Source organism: Salvelinus fontinalis, chromosome 34, assembly GCF_029448725.1.
Source record: "Salvelinus fontinalis isolate EN_2023a chromosome 34, ASM2944872v1, whole genome shotgun sequence".
Taxonomy (NCBI): domain Eukaryota; kingdom Metazoa; phylum Chordata; class Actinopteri; order Salmoniformes; family Salmonidae; genus Salvelinus; species Salvelinus fontinalis.
Window position 1 is genome coordinate 20,960,629 of NC_074698.1, and position 18,533 is coordinate 20,979,161.

The 18,533-nt window shown below is 44.1% G+C and overlaps 1 protein-coding gene across 1 annotated transcript; it reads left to right on the forward strand.

Moving 5' to 3' along the window:
* The first annotated feature begins 13,162 nt into the window (after positions 1-13,162).
* apol (apolipoprotein L) lies at positions 13,163-17,940 on the forward strand. Its single transcript, XM_055898095.1, has 4 exons — positions 13,163-13,554; positions 15,773-16,369; positions 16,675-16,800; positions 16,898-17,940. Exons 2-4 carry the CDS (start codon positions 15,786-15,788, stop codon positions 17,865-17,867), a joined length of 1,680 nt encoding a protein of 559 aa, XP_055754070.1. The 5' UTR covers positions 13,163-13,554; positions 15,773-15,785; the 3' UTR covers positions 17,868-17,940.
* The last annotated feature ends 593 nt before the right edge of the window (positions 17,941-18,533 follow it).

The following is an 18,533-nucleotide window of genomic DNA, read 5'->3' on the forward strand; positions in this document are numbered from 1 at the left end:
CCTTGCATTAGTTAACACAAATTTACCCTGTTCTATCAACTCCACTATTTTATGATGAGTGCTGATAATTACCGGATACCCCATGGTTATAGTTGATGCTTTGTCATATGCATAATGCAATGCTGCTAATCCCTGATAACACGGTGGGTATCCCTGAGCTACCGGATCTAATTTAGAGCTATAATAGGCAATAGGTTGTTTCTTCCTACCACTACAAGTTTCTTGCATAAGAACAGCTGCTGCATAATTGTTGCACCTGTTTGAGACGTATAACAAGAATGGTTTAGTGTAATCTGGGGTGGCTAGAGCTGGTGCTGTTTGCATTTCTGTTTTAAGTGTTTCAAATGCAACCAACGCATCAGTGTTCCAATCTAGTTTTGCTCTTAGATTAAGCTGTCCAGCTTCTTTCATTATTTCTCTCAGAGGAGCTGTTTTAACTACATACTCTTCTATCCAATCAGAACTAAATCCTGTCATTCCCAAAAAGGTCATCATTTGGGCTACTGTTTGTGGCAAGGGTGCTTTGCTAATACCCTCTAGCTGTCCAGGAGCTATTGCTTTAGTTCCATGAGCTATTGTTCTGCCTAAGTACTCAACTTGGGGTTGACAGTACTGTAGTTTTGTTTTAGAGACTTTGTGTCCTCCTTCTGCTAAGCGTTGCAGTACTTTTAGTGAGTCAGAGTGACATTGTTCCAAAGTTGAAGCACAGATCAACAGGTCATCCACATATTGGATCAGTGTGCCATCTAACATTAATTCCTCCAGGTCTGCTCTCAATATCTGATTGAAAAAATGCGGACTATCCTTAAAACCCTGTGGGGTCCTAGTATAAGACAGAGTTTTGCCCCTATATCTAAATGCAAACAAATGTCTGCACTCCTCCGCCAGGGGTATACTAAAAAACGCTCCACATAGGTCAATAACCGTGAAGTATTTGGCCTCCGGGGGAACATTGGTCAGCAGTGTGTGAGGGTTTGGGACTTCAGCAGGACAATCCTGCACTATATCGTTAACAGCTCTTAAGTCATGGACCAGTCTCCATTTCTTACCATCGGCTTTAAGAACAGGTAGCAAGGGTGTATTGCAACCACTGGGCATCTCTATCAATACTCCTGCCCTGAGCAGTCCTTCTATTGTCAATCTTATTCCTTCTTCAGCCTCAGGCTTCATAGGATACTGGGTTTTCCATGGAAGTTTGGCATTAGGTTTTATTTTGACAGAAACGGGACTAGCAGATTTAACTAGCCCGACGTCTGTATCGTGTTGCGACCATACCTCAGTTGGTATGGTTTTCTCCATTTCTGCTCTAAGTTCACTGATTAATCCTATTCCTTCACCTAACACTACCTGCTGGCCTGCACTAACCTCTACCTCCCTTGGATCACCTATCAACATAGTAGTGGTAACTATTTTGATGAATGATTTATCTTTTGAATGAAAGATTAGTGGATTGTCAGTTTTATCCCACTTCTTTTTCCCAACTTCCTTCATCATCGATCCTAGATCTTTAGATGTATAACCCTGATATACCAGTAATGTAATGTGAGGAACAGAGTCAGAGACATTGAACCATTTCTGCACAAAGTCAGACCCGTCTCCATCCATCACATCCATTGCGGCTCCCTGCTTTCCAATAACTATAATTTGAGACATTATTGGTGCTTTCCTTCCATATGCCCCCATAACCCAAAGTTGTTCAAGCAATGGGTTCTGATGTGGGTCAAATTGCATTGTGCAATGATATTCAGATTTAGCTCTAACTGCTTTAGGTATTTGGGCCTGGATGAATTTACCCCATTTCCTGACAGTTCTATCCACATCTGCTTCAATGCCTCCTAGCCAATATACATTAGCCGTTCCTTCTGTACCCATCACCGGTAATTGTAATCCTGTTTTTTCAATTATTACTCCATCAGGAGAACATTTAATTTGTAAGCCCATCTTGCATAGTGCGTCTCTTCCTAATAGATTAACTGGTGTTTGATCTGACACTAAAATTGGAATTGTGACTGATTTACCATCAGTCGTTAGCCGAACTGGAGCGGTCATTGGAATTAACTGCGTATTTCCCGAGAATCCTATTGTTTTGGCATATTTACCAGACATGGGGAGATGAGAGGCATAATTTGGACTCACACATGTGTAAGTAGCTCCAGTATCTATCATCATGGGTGTACCTCTGTTTTCTATTTGAACCTGCAGTATAGGTTCTTGATCAGCCCTTGTTGTTATTATTGGAAACTGACCCTCCCCTTTGGGATTCCCTGGGCATCCCTAGTTTTGTTGATTAGGCCCTGACCATGTGTTCACAGGACCTGAAGGTTGGTTAGGGTTGCCCCGCCAGTCGTTATTTTGATTCCAACCATTCTGATTTTGTTGGAAGTTTGGGGCATTATTCGTCGGTGGCGATCTACTATTTCTATTTCCCTCAGTCCGATTCTGCCATGGGCGTGTAGGGCACTCTCGCCTGTTGTGTCCTGTTTGCCTACATCCCCAACAGGTGCCAGGTGGCCCTCGAGAGTCTACAGATCCCTTGCCTTTATCCAATTGTACAGTTTTCTGTTGTTTTTTCCCCCCATTCCAAATCGGGGGCTGTGTGTACACATTTACTACTGGCGGTGCAGTTGACACTTAGGCCTGCCCAGGGCCGAACAGCTGTGGCTCTCCTGGGGAATCAACAGCCATTGTTCCCATCTTTGGCCCAGGGGTAGTGACGACAGCCTGGACTTTCTTCTTCCCTTTGTTGGTTAGTTCATCCAACTGCAGCTGGATCAGTCTTCTCTGAATGTCTTTTCCTTGATCCATCTGTCTCTGTTCATCTTTTCTGTGTTTCTCTACTGCATGGACCACGTAGTCACAGAATTCCCTGTAGGGTTTTGATGTGAGTCCCACCACATCCTCCAGCCTGCTCTTTACTGGCTGGGGCATGGCTTCTATTATTGAATTTCGGAACATAGTTGTCATTAGTTCATTGCCCTCAGGGTCTTGCTCTGTTTCCATCCTCCACCTTTTCAACTGTCCATGTAGGTAGGTAGCTGGGTTTTCTGTGGCTCCGATATCTTCACCTCTTAGTGCTTTGGGATCCACTTTTGTTGGATATGTTTCTCTTAAAGCACGCCAGATGGCTGGTCTGTATCTGTCGAACAGTAATCCATCATTTATCACTCCCCCATCTGTACCATCGATGCCACTGTCCTGCATGATCTCTCCCATAGTATGCATACTCGTCACCCTGGCCAGTAGTGCCCTTATGTCCCCCACCGCCAGCAATTTCCCCACTGTATGTTCTTCAAAGGTTCTGATCCATTTACCTGCCCCCTCATGTAAATCTGGTAGACGAACAACCAAACCCTCCAAATCCTGTGTAGCCCATGGCGTATAATGTCCCTGATCGCCTTTTATCAGAATCTGACATTGTTTTCCATAAAAGCCAGATTCTTTTCTTGACCCTTCTCTACGAGCCCTGGGGTAGTTTTCAGACAAATCATCAGTTATGTCCTTATTTGTGCTGCGGGCCCGAGCTTTTTCTTGTTTCTCTAGTCTTCTCTTACTTTCTTCTAGTTTTGAATTTAATAGTTCCAATTCCTTATCTATTTTTTTTCCAATTAACTGACCCTCTTCTTCTAGTCCGTCCCTATAGTGTCTGTCCCTATATTCCTCTTCTTCTTCTGATAACTCCTTATCTACTCTTGCTGTTTCTAATGCTGCCAGGGCCTTTCTTAAACCCCCATAACAATTGAAGCCATCTCCCTCAATCCTAGACTCTTTTGTAGTCTTTTTCTGGTCCTTTTCTGTTGAATAAGATGATGCACATGCTGCTTCAGACTCCTCCCTTTCTTCTCCTTCTGTTACTTCTATGTCGCCTTGTATATCCAAATGACCCTTTATCATTGGAAATTGTCCATTGAAATAAGGTGGGGGGTTAGGCATCCATTCTTTTTTCCTTTTCATTGTTTTGTCATCTTCAGCACTTCTCTTGCCGTTTTCATGCTTTTCAACAAACCAGATCCTTCTTCTTTGAACATTTTTAGTATTTCATTCTCTCTTTCTCGTTTATTTCTTCTTTTTTGTTTCTTGTCATTTGGTTTGTGGTTCTTTATTAGTGTCTCCATTTCCTCACACACCAAGACATCCAATGTTCCCACCGCTGGCCATTTGGTATTTAGTTTTCTTGTGCGTTTCTCCCATTTTATTGAAGTTTTTATTATTTCTTTTTTACTCAAGGGATGCCTTGCCCCTAAGATCTCTACTGGTGTTCTAATCATTTTATTATAGTTCTAATCAATTTTATGATTTCTTTTTAATACCTTATCTTTACTTTTATTTATTTATATTGTTTATACTTTCTTACCTCTACTTCATGTTCTTTATTGCTTGATCCTATATTCAATTGATTAGTGAGTCAAGCCTCCCCTGTTCTCCTTTTTATCCTGGCCTCTCAATTTTGCACCCCTCTGCTCTTCAGGCTATTTTTAGACCGTAGCTTCTGTAGGCACAGAGTGACTGACGGCCTGTTTTTTCCTCTTCCTTTGTTTCACCGTACTTGAATTCTTAATGTGTCTTGGATTCCACTATTTATCTTAACCTACCTAGATTCATTTTTAACTTTATAGTATAATTTCAATTTATTAGCGCTCCTATTTTCTGTTTTGTTTCACACTTTTCTATTCGTTTTTATACTATTTGGTTTAAACCTCTTTTATTATCTTTATTCATTATTTATTTTAACACCTTTTTTAGTATTCTACTATGGTCGCTTATTACTTTGTCACATCAGTGTTTTTATCCTTGATTTACAACTTATTTTACTTCGACGTTTCTTAATTCAGTTCCCTCTATCTAAGTAGTTAGAGGCACCCTTCCTCAACCTTCTACTCTGTCACAGGAAGGCTGCGCGCTCCCTCTTCTGGACGTTCTGCCTACACACACGCAACCTGTCTTTCCTTATGTTCTGTCTTTACATAGATACACTCATTTTCTTACAGTATTTTCATACATTCGTTTATTTTTCCATTTGTTCATTCAATCACTTTGTTTTTACCTAAAAACAACTTGCAGTCTGTCTTTATTGACTTAATCCATTTCTTCAACATAAGCCTAGGCTAATAGGATTTGTACGATATGACGAGAGACTACTGTCTAATCGGATCAGCTTGTCTTCATATCCTATTCACCCCCCAAAATCACACATGCATGCACATTTATTTGAATTCAAAAGTTCTTTCGTTTTTTTCGTTTTTAGGAAATTTAAGAGAGAGACCTACATTACATTCCTCCCGCTGAGACAGGACCTCTGAAGCAATCTACACAAACATTTCAACTATTGTAAGAACTTGCTTACCTTATATAGTTGGGTGGCCACCCCTGTTTGTCAGATTGTCCAAAGAACCCGTCATCAGCCAAGAACGTCCCAGTCCCTGTCACTCCTGGCAAGCTCGCCAAGTTCTGTCGTGGAAAATCAATTCAAATATAACTCTTAAAAGAACTTGTGAACTCAAACATAATTTTTTAATACAATTGTATCGCAATCTGGCATGTCCGCGGAACACACACCTTTCAGAAGTCCAGTCCTTTATATTTATACCCACATAGTATTGTCCATCCCTTATGAAGTCATTCACCACCATCTGCTTTCAATTAGTTTATAATGGTGGCCGGACCCTCTATCCCAGTGTGTCAACAGATTATGTGTCTAATGGGTCTAAGTGCCCTAAGCACATAATTCTCTGACAGGTGTATCTCTTTGTCATGTTTTGTCATTGATTATCATGTCTTGTCCCTGTGCTTCCCTTCTATTCGTTTCCCTCTGCTGGTCTTATTTGGTTCTTTCCCTCTTTCTATCCCTCTCTCTCCCCCTCCCTCTCTCCCTCTCTCGCTCTCTCTCTCTATCGTTCCGTTCCTGCTCCCAGCTGTTCCTCATTCTCCTAACTACCTCATTTACTCTTTCACACCTGTCCCCTATTTTGCCCTCTGATTAGAGTCCCTATTTCTCCCTCTGTTTTCCGCTTCTGTCCTTGTCGGATCCTTGTTTGATGTTTGCTGTTCCGTGTCCTTGTTCCGCCCTGTCGTGTTTTTGCCTTCTTCAGATGCTGCGTGTGAGCAGGTGTCTATGTCAGCTACGGCCTGTGCCTTCCCGAAGCGACCTGCAGTCTGTGGTCGCGTCTCCAGTCGTTCCTCTCTACTGACGAGAGGATTTCAGTTTTCCTGTTTTGTATTTACCTAAGATATATCCAGGAGTATCGTTTTTGTTTAAGACTGGAATAAAGACTCTGTTTCTGTTAAGTCGCTTTTGGGTCCTCATTCACCATCATAACAGAAGGATCCGACCAGCAATGGACCCAGCGACTACGGATTCTCGCAACACTGCCATCAAGATCCAGGGAGCAATGCTCGGCAGACACGAGCAGGAATTGTCTGCTGCTCGTCATGCCGTTGAGACCCTGGCGGCTCAGGTCTCCAACCTCTCAGGACAGTTTCAGAGTCTTCGTCTCGTGCCACCTGCTACTTCCTGGTCTTCCGAGTCTCCGGAACCTAGGGTTAATAACCCACCATGTTACTCTGGGCAACCCACTGAGTGCCGCTCCTTTCTCACCCAGTGTGATATTGTGTTTTCTCTCCAGCCCAACACATACTCAAGAGAGAGAGCTCGGATCGCCTACGTCATATCACTCCTTACTGGTCGGGCTCGGGAGTGGGGCACAGCTATCTGGGAGGCAAGGGCTGAGTGTACTAACGATTATCAGAACTTTAAAGAGGAGATGATACGGGTTTTTGATCGTTCAGTTTTTGGGAAGGAGGCTTCCAGGGCCCTGGCTTCCCTATGTCAAGGTGATCGATCCATAACGGATTACTCTATAGAGTTTCGCACTCTTGCTGCCTCCAGTGACTGGAACGAGCCGGCGTTGCTCGCTCGTTTTCTGGAGGGACTCCACGCTGAGGTTAAAGATGAGATTCTCTCCCGGGAGGTTCCTTCCAGCGTGGATTCTTTGATTGCACTCGCCATCCGCATAGAACGACGGGTAGATCTTCGTCACCGAGCTCGTGGAGGAGAGCTCGCGTTAACGGTGTTCCCCCTCTCCGCATCTCAACCATCTTCTCCCATCAGCTCAGAGACTGAGCCCATGCAGCTGGGAGGTATTCGCATCTCGACTAAGGAGAGGGAACGGAGAATCACCAACCGCCTTTGCCTCTATTGCGGTTCTGCTGGACATTTTGTTATTTCATGTCCAGTAAAAGCCAGAGCTCATCAGTAAGCGGAGGGCTACTGGTGAGCGCTACTACTCAGGTCTCTCCATCAAGATCCTGTACTACCTTGTTGGTCCATCTACGCTGGTCTGGTTCGGCTGCTTCCTGCAGTGCCTTGATAGACTCTGGGGCTGAGGGTTGTTTTATGGACGAAGCATGGGCTCGGAAGCATGACATTCCTCTCAGACAGTTAGGGAAGCCCACGCCCATGTTCGCCTTAGATGGTAGTCTTCTCCCCAGTATCAGATGTGAGACACTACCTTTAACCCTCACTGTATCTGGTAACCACAGTGAGACCATTTCCTTTTTGATTTTTCGTTCACCTTTTTCACCTGTTGTTTTGGGTCATCCCTGGCTAGTATGTCATAATCCTTCTATTAATTGGTCTAGTAATTCTATCCTATCCTGGAACGTTTCTTGTCATGTGAAGTGTTTAATGTCTGCTATCCCTCCTGTTTCTTCTGTCCCCTCTTCTCAGGAGGAACCTGGTGATTTGACAGGAGTGCCGGAGGAATATCATGATCTGCGCACGGTCTTCAGTCGGTCCAGAGCCAACTCCCTTCCTCCTCACCGGTCGTATGATTGTTGTATTGATCTCCTTCCGGGAACCACTCCCCCTCGGGGTAGACTATACTCTCTGTTGGCTCCCGAACGTAAGGCTCTCGAGGATTATCTGTCTGTTTCTCCCGACGCCGGTACCGTGGTGCCTTCTTCCTCTCCCGCCGGAGCGGGGGTTTTTTTTGTTAAGAAGAAGGACGGTACTCTGCGCCCCTGCGTGGATTATCGAGGGCTGAATGACATAACGGTTAAGAATCGTTATCCGCTTCCCCTTATGTCGTCAGCCTTCGAGATTCTGCAGGGAGCCAGGTTCTTTACTAAGTTGGACCTTCGTAACGCTTACCATCTCGTGCGCATCAGAGAGGGGGACGAGTGGAAAACGGCGTTTAACACTCCGTTAGGTCATTTTGAATACCGGGTTCTGCCGTTCGGTCTCGCTAATGCTCCAGCTGTCTTTCAGGCATTAGTTAATGATGTACTGAGAGACATGCTGAACATCTTTGTTTTCGTTTACCTTGACGATATCCTCATTTTTTCACCGTCACTCGAGATTCATGTTCAGCACGTTCGACGTGTACTCCAGCGCCTTTTAGAGAATTGTCTCTACGTGAAGGCTGAGAAGTGCGTCTTTCATGTCTCCTCTGTCACTTTTCTCGGTTCTGTTATTTCCGCTGAAGGCATTCAGATGGATCCCGCTAAGGTCCAGGCTGTCAGCGATTGGCCCGTTCCTAAGTCACGTGTCGAGTTGCAGCGCTTTCTCGGTTTCGCTAATTTCTATCGGCGTTTCATTCGTAATTTCGGTCAAGTGGCTGCTCCTCTCACAGCTCTGACTTCTGTCAAGACGTGCTTTAAGTGGTCCGGTTCCGCCCAGGGAGCTTTTGATCTCCTCAAGAAGCGTTTTACATCCGCTCCTATCCTTGTTACTCCTGACGTCACTAAACAATTTATTGTCGAGGTTGACGCTTCAGAGGTGGGCGTGGGAGCCATTCTGTCCCAGCGCTTCCATTCTGACGATAAGGTCCATCCTTGCGCTTATTTTTCTCATCACCTGTCGTCATCGGAACGCAACTATGATGTGGGTAACCGCGAACTACTCGCCATCCGCTTAGCCCTAGGCGAATGGCGACAGTGGTTGGAGGGGGCGACCGTACCTTTTATCGTTTGGACTGACCATAAGAACCTTGAGTACATCCGTTCTGCCAAACGACTTAATGCACGTCAAGCTCGTTGGGCGTTGTTTTTCGCTCGTTTCGAGTTCGTGATTTCTTATCGCCCGGGAAATAAGAACACCAAGCCTGATGCCTTATCCCGTCTCTTTGGTTCTTCTGTGGCTTCTACCGACCCCGAGGGGATTCTCCCTGAGGGGCGTGTTGTCGGGTTGACTGTCTGGGGAATTGAGAGACAGGTAAAGCAAGCGCTCACTCACACTGCGTCGCCGCGCGCTTGTCCTAGTAACCTTCTGTTCGTTCCTGTCTCTACTCGTCTGGCTGTTCTTCAGTGGGCTCACTCTGCCAAGTTAGCTGGCCACCCCGGCGTTCGGGGTACGCTTGCTTCTATTCGCCAGCGGTTTTGGTGGCCTACTCAGGAGCGTGACACGCGCCGTTTCATGGCTGCTTGTTCGGACTGCGCGCAGACTAAGTCAGGTAACTCTCCTCCTGCCGGTCGTCTCAGACCGCTTCCCATTCCTTCTCGACCATGGTCTCACATCGCCTTAGACTTTATTACCGGTCTGCCTTCGTCTGCGGGGAAGACTGTGATTCTTACGGTTGTCGATAGGTTCTCTAAGGCGGCACATTTCATTCCTCTCGCTAAGCTTCCTTCCGCTAAGGAGACGGCACAAATCATCATTGAGAATGTGTTTAGAATTCATGGCCTCCCGTTAGACGCCGTTTCAGACAGAGGTCCGCAATTCACGTCACAGTTTTGGAGGGAGTTCTGTCGTTTGATTGGTGCTTCCGTCAGTCTCTCTTCCGGGTTTCATCCCCAGTCTAACGGTCAAGCAGAAAGGGCCAATCAGACGATTGGTCGCATATTACGCAGCCTTTCTTTTCGTAACCCTGCGTCTTGGGCAGAACAGCTCCCCTGGGCAGAATACGCTCACAACTCGCTTCCTTCGTCTGCTACCGGGCTATCTCCGTTTCAGAGTAGTCTTGGGTACCAGCCTCCTCTGTTCTCGTCCCAGCTCGCCGAGTCCAGCGTTCCCTCCGCTCAGGTTTTTGTCCAACGTTGTGAGCGCACCTGGAGGAGGGTCAGGTCTGCACTTTGCCGTTACAGGGCGCAGACTGTGAGAGCCGCCAATAAACGTAGGATTAAGAGTCCTAGGTATTGTCGCGGTCAGAGAGTGTGGCTTTCCACTCGTAACCTTCCCCTTACGACAGCTTCTCGCAAGTTGACTCCGCGGTTCATTGGTCCGTTCCGTGTCTCTCAGGTCGTCAATCCTGTCGCTGTGTGACTGCTTCTTCCGCGACATCTTCGTCGCGTCCACCCTGTCTTCCATGTCTCCTGTGTCAAGCCTTTTCTTCGCGCCCCCGTTCGTCTTCCCTCCCCCCCCCTGTCCTTGTCGAGGGCGCACCTATTTACAGGGTACGGAAGATCATGGACATGCGTTCTCGGGGACGTGGTCACCAGTACTTAGTGGATTGGGAGGGTTACGGTCCTGAGGAGAGGAGTTGGGTTCCATCTCGGGACGTGCTGGACCGTTCGTTGATTGATGATTTCCTCCGTTGCCGCCAGGGTTCCTCCTCGAGTGCGCCAGGAGGCGCTCGGTGAGTGGGGGGGTACTGTCATGTTTTGTCATTGATTATCATGTCTTGTCCCTGTGCTTCCCTTCTATTCGTTTCCCTCTGCTGGTCTTATTTGGTTCTTTCCCTCTTTCTATCCCTCTCTCTCCCCCTCCCTCTCTCCCTCTCTCGCTCTCTCTCTCTATCGTTCCGTTCCTGCTCCCAGCTGTTCCTCATTCTCCTAACTACCTCATTTACTCTTTCACACCTGTCCCCTATTTTGCCCTCTGATTAGAGTCCCTATTTCTCCCTCTGTTTTCCGCTTCTGTCCTTGTCGGATCCTTGTTTGATGTTTGCTGTTCTGTGTCCTTGTTCCGCCCTGTCGTGTTTTTGCCTTCTTCAGATGCTGCGTGTGAGCAGGTGTCTATGTCAGCTACGGCCTGTGCCTTCCCGAAGCGACCTGCAGTCTGTGGTCGCGTCTCCAGTCGTTCCTCTCTACTGACGAGAGGATTTCAGTTTTCCTGTTTTGTATTTACCTAAGATATATCCAGGAGTATCGTTTTTGTTTAAGACTGGAATAAAGACTCTGTTTCTGTTAAGTCGCTTTTGGGTCCTCATTCACCATCATAACACTCTTAAAGGAATCAGCAGACTATGTGTCTAATGGGTCTAAGTGCCCTAAGCACATATTTCTCTGACAGGTGTATCTCTTAAAGGAATCAGCAGACTATGTGTCTAATGGGTCTAAGTGCCCTAAGCACATATTTCTCTGACAGGTGTATCTCTTAAAGGAATCAGGAGACTATGTGTCTAATGGGTCTAAGTTCCCTAAGCACATATTTCTCTGACAGGTGTATCTCTTAAAGGAATCAGCAGACTATGTGTCTAGTGTCCAATTGCTTTAGGCGCCTATCTGTCTGACATGTATGTACTTAATGGAATGGTCAGACTATATTTCTAGTTTCCAATTGCTTTAGGCGCCTATCTGTCTGACATGTTTGTTATTTTACTGTTCAGCTATCTTATACTTTTATATGTTATCCATGTGTCTAATTGTACTCCTACACTGTACACACATTTTCTATTCACATACTGTCCATACTGTCTAGACACACCATCATATACATAGATATTTATATTCTGGACTCTAACATTTCTCATTCTGATATATATAGAATTCCTTTTTCGGGTTTGTGTGTATTGTTCTGTATTGTTAGGTATTACTGCACTGTTGGAGCTAGAAACATAAGCATTTTACTGCACCTGCGATAAAATAGGCAAAATATGTGTAAGCAACCTATACAATTTGATTTGATTGAGGTGGGATAAATGGAAAGAAACTATCAAATCAGAAACTCTTTGAGCATTGCTGGCCAATTAGGTTGCAGGTATAATAATAAAAACATCCAACATGCATATAAATGAATCCATGAGTGAGTTAATGGTTTAATGGTTATTATCGGCTCAAACAGAGAACAAATTTCGCTTTGACTTACACATAACACATGAAACAAGAAACACATTTGAACTATCCTTTGACACTCATCATCAGACTCATTTGATTCTTTCTGGATGATTCTATGCATATTAATGAAGGCTATGTGTTCATCACAAACAAGCACAGAGGTATATGATCACAACACTACAACCTTTAGGATCATATGCTTTACGCAAGTCACTCAGGTTGTTGCCATGCCCCCTCTTGTGGCAGGGCGAAGATACTGCAGTAACTTTTAGCATGACAGTCATATCTCTTTCATAAACAACATAAACGTATATCAGACGTTTTTTAAACATGGAAAAATAAAAGCCACTTACAGACCTAGTCCTGATTCCTGCATGTCAACGGACCCTATAACTAAAATGCAGGTATCAGGTCTGTGTGAAAGGTTCTCAGCTTTTTTACAGGTAAATTCATTCACTTTTCCATTGTTTAACTAATTTGAACTGCAAACAGCCCCCATGCAACACTACTCACCCCTCCCAATTTGCCAGTTACCCACTGATATAAAAGGGTAACACCTGGTAAAATAGGTGGTAAATAAGGCACTGTTAGAAAGGGTAATATTTAGGACTTTATTAAAATCCCCATTAACCGATGTCAGTGGTGACAGCTAGTCATACTGGGGTCTGACACATAACGACATAAGACATTACAGACGAAAGACTTTACAATCGACATACATCTAAAACATCAACATGTAGTCCGCACGTGTGTTCATCTATCAGTTACCCATACATGTGAGTACATACACACAAAAGTAGGCCACGTGAGTGAGAGGCGTTGTTTACATTACATTTACATTTTAGTCATTTAGCAGATGCTCTTATCCAGAGCGACTTACAGTAGAGTGCATACATTTTATTACATTTTTTACATACTGAGACAAGGATACCCCTACCGGCCAAACCCTCCCTAACCCGGACGACGCTATGCCAATTGTGCGTCGCCCTACGGACCTCCCGGTTGCGGCCGGCTGCGACAGAGCCTGGGCGCGAACCCAGAGATTCTGGTGGCGCAGCTAGTACTGCGATGCAGTGCCCTAGACCACTGCGCACCAGGGAGGAGTTGTGCCATGAGATGTTGCTTTAATAGATTTTTTAAAACCAGGTTTGCTGTTCACTTGCTTAACATGAGATATAAACATTACCTTATTTTTATTTTACAGGTAACATACCACATATGTCTGAAATGGTTACTACATGTGTCAGCTACATTCTGAAGTCGCTAGTATTTTACAGAACATTTCATTTAGTCTCGCCATCCTTCCAAATAAAACTTTACAATTAATTTACAAAAATAAGCCACAATATTGTTCCACGCAACAGATTTGTTTACTAAAGGATTTGCTCTGTTTTGGGCGTTTCTTTCTCGTCATTCAAAGGAGTGGTGGTGACGTATCCAAGCGTTCTTATAATAGCTCAATGGGTCCAAGTTGAGTTTGGAAGTTTTGAAGAACAAGGGAAACGAAACTGAGAAGACAACATTCCGGTGTAGGGAGACTGAACAGCATTCACTCTCTTTGTCGAGGTGAGTGAGCTTTATACGTCCATATTTCTTTACACAAATCAAACAGTTGAAACAATAACAAAGCGTTTTACCCGCCCCTGTTTCAGCTAAAAACTGAGGGATGGAATTGGAGATTGTAATCACTCTTAAATTCACAGACAGACCTATGGATGCAAGGACTGACCATCCATGATATCAAAATTATAGTTTTAACTAACGTTATGTATTAAAGGTATAGTGTTTGTTTACATTTACTCTGTTTGTAAACATTGGAGTAAAACAAACTTATATTTTGGGTTTTGATGGGGTACAAGAGTTGAACTAAACTAATGAGGCAGTAAGTTATATTCTTCAAGAGATAATGGGTACATAAGGCTATCGTTTCTTTATAAATCCACCGTAGAAGTATCATACTCTGCCTCTGACAAGGGCCCTGAGAAAAAATGTTTCTGAACATGCCCGAACCAAGGCTCATTTGTTGGTAGCAAGCCTTGCAGACACGGCTAAAGACGACACCTAGGTTATAGTTAACACTCAAAAGGAAAAGAATTGACTATACAGCCAGAGTCTACCGAACAACTATTAGAATGAGACTAAACGTCATAGGCACAGGCTCGTTCATGGTTTTGAGCAAGAAATTGACTGCCAGGAGATACATGGACTTGACATGGGGAGAGTCATTGTGGAAGGTTTGGAAACCTGTTGTCGTTGTTCTGTACTGTGAAGTTAATCCGAATATGTGTAGGCCTATATATTGTCATAGGTGTGTTCTGCTGTAGCCTATATTGATTTATTTTATTTGAAGTTATAATATTAGGATATTGTGATATTTGTTCTACTACTACATTGATTCGGGTCTTGTAAACCCCCCAGCTGAGTGTGTGTTTATATGCATATGGCCGGTGTTCTGCAGTGACGTCTGGAATTGTTGCTGTACACTGATGTCTAGAAAATTAGGCTCTCGCGCTCACTGTGTTCCGGGACCTCCCGATGTACAAATGAATCACTGTTTGCCCGTGTAGCTATGTGATGCATGTGAATCCTGTTTCTACATTTATATCAGAATAGAAATGTAATGGCTGTGTTTCTAAAATTGTATTATCTAGTTACATTGGACATGCCATGGGGACAAGGCAACACTGTTCATTAACAATATCAACCAAACCAGGAAATGTCCAAACACAGGGAGAGCGTCATGTCACAGTGAGACTATTCAAACCAGTTAATTGTAACTAAATGTAATCGAAAACGTCAACTTAATCCCAAAATGTAATCATAAGGGCCATAAAAAATAACTAGTAATGCTGCATTTTCAGGACACAAGCTCAAGTTCACAGTACAAATATGAAATATTTTTATGGTGCATTTCCTATTCAACAAAATCGTATGAATATGGCTTGAAATTACATATGCTTTCTAAATATAGCATAATCATATCATAAAATAACTAACTATAAGATTTCACCTTCCTTATAACTGTAAATTACATATTTTGTATGTTTAGTGTAAGAGAAAATGCATATTTTTGCAAGGTCTCTTGATCAAACTGTCTGCTGTAGCTTGGCATCCTGAACTTGTTAGGAACTCCCCTTTCATATCATATCAATCCTGGCCCTCTATGACAAACGGACCGTTTAAAAAGTATTTTTTTAATCTATGAATTATTTTAGATTTATGGCTATTATTTTATCTCTGAATGTGCTACCATGATGAAACCACTCTCTCTTAACGATTGCAAGCATGTGCTTTGTCAGTGGCTGTGGTGTAGGGTTCAGGGGTTGATGGACAGTCGGAAGAGTGAATTAAATGGTAGGAGGGACATCCTAGCTTCAAGTGGTTTCAGTTTTCTCATCCTCCTTTCTCATCCTACATCACACAGGCTCAGTCTGTGTCTGTGGGAACCAGGGCTGTTGCTCAATGCAAGCCATTTCAATCTACGGTGTCCACAGATCGATTTATAAGCAAAAATGTTGGTCGGTACCAGAACTAGAACCTAAACAGGGGACCTTACATCTAAGAGGTTTAATAACTGGGGCAGAAATGAGAGTGTTGCTGGGCTACTTTAAATTGACAACAGAGGGCAGTGTTGACAAAGAATCCAAGGTACTCAATAAAGGCAGTTCAATAAAAGGTTAAAGTTGGTGGATAGGCACTCTGTATCTACAACTTTGTAATTTTATATACTGATTATCCTGAATTCAATAGTAAAGCTCCTGACTGAAGCCTACTTTTCTTCCAGATCAGAGTTAACAATGGAGCACTTGGGCCAGTACATCTCAGACACCCTCAGCCACATTCACACAGTGAGGGAGTTCTGTGACAGACATTCCAAATGGGCCCTTCAGAGGAAGACAGAACTGGATATGATGAGGGACATCAAGCAGAGGGCAGACAGAATTGACCTTAAGTTCGACCATGTCCGTAACTCAGAGACCAAGGCCAAGGCGTTTGGGGAGTTCGTATGGAGCGGTCTGACCCAGGGGACTGCAGACAGTAGGCGTGAGGCGCTGGAGAAGGAGCTTGGGGCTGTACTAAAGGACACTCTGGGAGGCCTGGAGAAGCTGGATTACTTCCTGGATGCTGTGGAGTGTCTGGCGGTCACCTGTCTGTTGGTGTTTGAGGAGAACAGGTTCCTCTGTCTGCCTCAGGGGACGAGCCCTGCCAGTGTTCAGGCTGTCATCACTACTGCCAGAATATCCTGCCCTCTCCTCATCCACTTTAAGAGGGATGCTAAGTCCTTCTTTATGCCCAGCCTCCTCAATGTAGAGGTGCTGGCCCTCCAGCTGGACAGATACATACAAATCAGCCAGCAGCTCTGTAAAATAATGGAGAAGGGGTAAGTGGAGCTCCTATCACAATTTCTTCAACATTAACTTATGTAATGTTCTCTATTGCCATTTTACAAACACTTTATGTCCATTTTTTCCTTCTAGATTACAGATCAGACAACAGCCTGGGAGTAATCTTAAAACACTGTTTTAATATCATAATTTATATTAGTATAGTTGTACTAATTTTCTTCATTTTTGTCCTCAGATGTGTCATTTGACAAGGTTCTTTGGCTTATGTGATATAATTCAAAATCCACATATAAATGTAATGAATATAATGTCATGTTGAAATGAATATGCATTGTTACAGTAGCTCCAGTCAAATGCTGTTTTGGAAAAATAAGAATGACATCCCTGTGGTCAACCTTGGTGCTGATGTGAGTGAAGAGTCCATACAAAAGATGATGGACCATTTGAATCAGCTGAATGATATCAGGTAAGGTTAGTTTGGTTGTTGTCTTTAAACTTCTGTTGATATTTTTATTTTATTGGTATACAGTAAATAGATGTTGAATCTGTCTCCCCTCTGTCAGGATGGACCAGCACCTCAGACTAACATTCCTGTTTCAAGAGGCTGCTCAGCGCTTCATTGGCCGGTTCAGCCAGCGCCGACCCAGGATGGAGCAGTTTCTGACCGATCTGGAGGAAAATGCTGTGCAGCTGGACAGGATGAAGCTGGGGGCTAAGATCTCCAGTGTGGCAGGCAGCTCCGTGGGGGTGGCTGGAGGGATCCTATCCATAGTGGGCTTAGCTCTGACCCCTGTCACTGCTGGGGTGTCACTGGCTCTCACCATTGCAGGGGTCAGCCTGGGGGTCACCAGTGGGGTCAACAGTTTAGCCACTGGTATCACAGAGATGAAGGTCAATAGCATCCATGAGAAGAAAGCCAGAGAAGTCTTCCAGAATTTCATGGAGGACGTGGAGAGTCTCCAGGAGTGTCTTGAGGATGTGGCCAGTAATATGAAGCCCATCCTGGAGCAGAGCAGGGTGGATGTTGTGCTGGGAGCAGGGAAGGTGATTGCCACAGCCGGGGCCATTGGAAAAGGCATCGACTCCATAGTGGACTGTGCCTCAGCTCTGAGTGTTAAGGCTCTTGCAAAGGAAGATCTGATTGCAAGCGCTGGTAAGTTGGCGCTCCAGGAAGGCAAAGCAGCACGAAACCTGCCCAAGCTAGCAGGGGACATCCCAGACATTGGACAGGTGGCAAAAGGCACCCCACTAGCCCTCTCCAGCTCGGCACGGGCTGGTTTTATCACTCTCAACGCCCTCTTCATTGGCCTGGATGTTTTCTTCATCTGTAAAGACAGTGTGTGCCTGGCCAAAGGCAGCAAGAGTGAGTTCTCCCAGCTCATTCGTGCCAGAGCGGCCTTGTGGCGCACAGAGATGGACTCCTGGCAGAGGATCTACGACTCGCTGTGTAGAGGAATTTGGAAGTTCAGGAAGTGCCAGAGAATTTTGGCTCATTCTTTTTACCCTCCTGAAGGAGAATATTTGTGTCAATAATAATAGTCCTTGTTTCTGGTGTTCTGAAATACCTTTGTAAAACAACTTTTTAATAGATCCTTTTTTAATTGGTTCTCATTTTGGTTCTCGTTTTCTCATTTTCATCATCATTTAATACGGGACATCAGAGTGAAGCAGTCTGTAGTCATGTGTACAGCAAGACAAAGGCATTATGTTGTACAACAGAACACAATAAGAACACTCCATATGTTTTACCTGATATTTTCTGCCTCCACACAATTTATTGTAATGGTGATTATAAATAATCCTAAAACATGAGTTCCTTATCTGTAATCCTATATGTACAGAAAGTGTTAAAATCCCTTGCCCATGTCATTTATCTCTGGACTTTGGCCTGGAAAAGGAATCACTTTTCAAAATGTTGCATACAAGGAAACAAAAGCAGGAGGACACACATAGGACAGCCTGAGAGGCAATAGCTTTTTACAGCCAGTGTCTTGCCCCAGTGTAGCCTTGGCAACAGTCAAGTGTGGTAATTAAAGGCAGCTATATATACACACACACACACCTTGTGATAATCAGAGCTATTTTCAGAAGTAGTAGGGATAGCGGCTTTAATGATTCATATGCACATTAATAACAGAAAATCATGCAAATTGATCATTCATTCAAAACATGCAGAATAATGTGAATACTGTGTTGTAT

Excerpts from the sequence above, each read along its gene's own strand:
- apol (XM_055898095.1), top strand. The coding sequence starts at position 15,786 with ATGGAGCACTTGGGCCAGTACATCTCAGACACCCTCAGCCACATTCAC. Across the intron at positions 16,370-16,674 it reads TGTAAAATAATGGAGAAGGG|TAGCTCCAGTCAAATGCTGT; the intron begins GTAAGTGGAGCT and ends GCATTGTTACAG. Across the intron at positions 16,801-16,897 it reads AATCAGCTGAATGATATCAG|GATGGACCAGCACCTCAGAC; the intron begins GTAAGGTTAGTT and ends CCCCTCTGTCAG.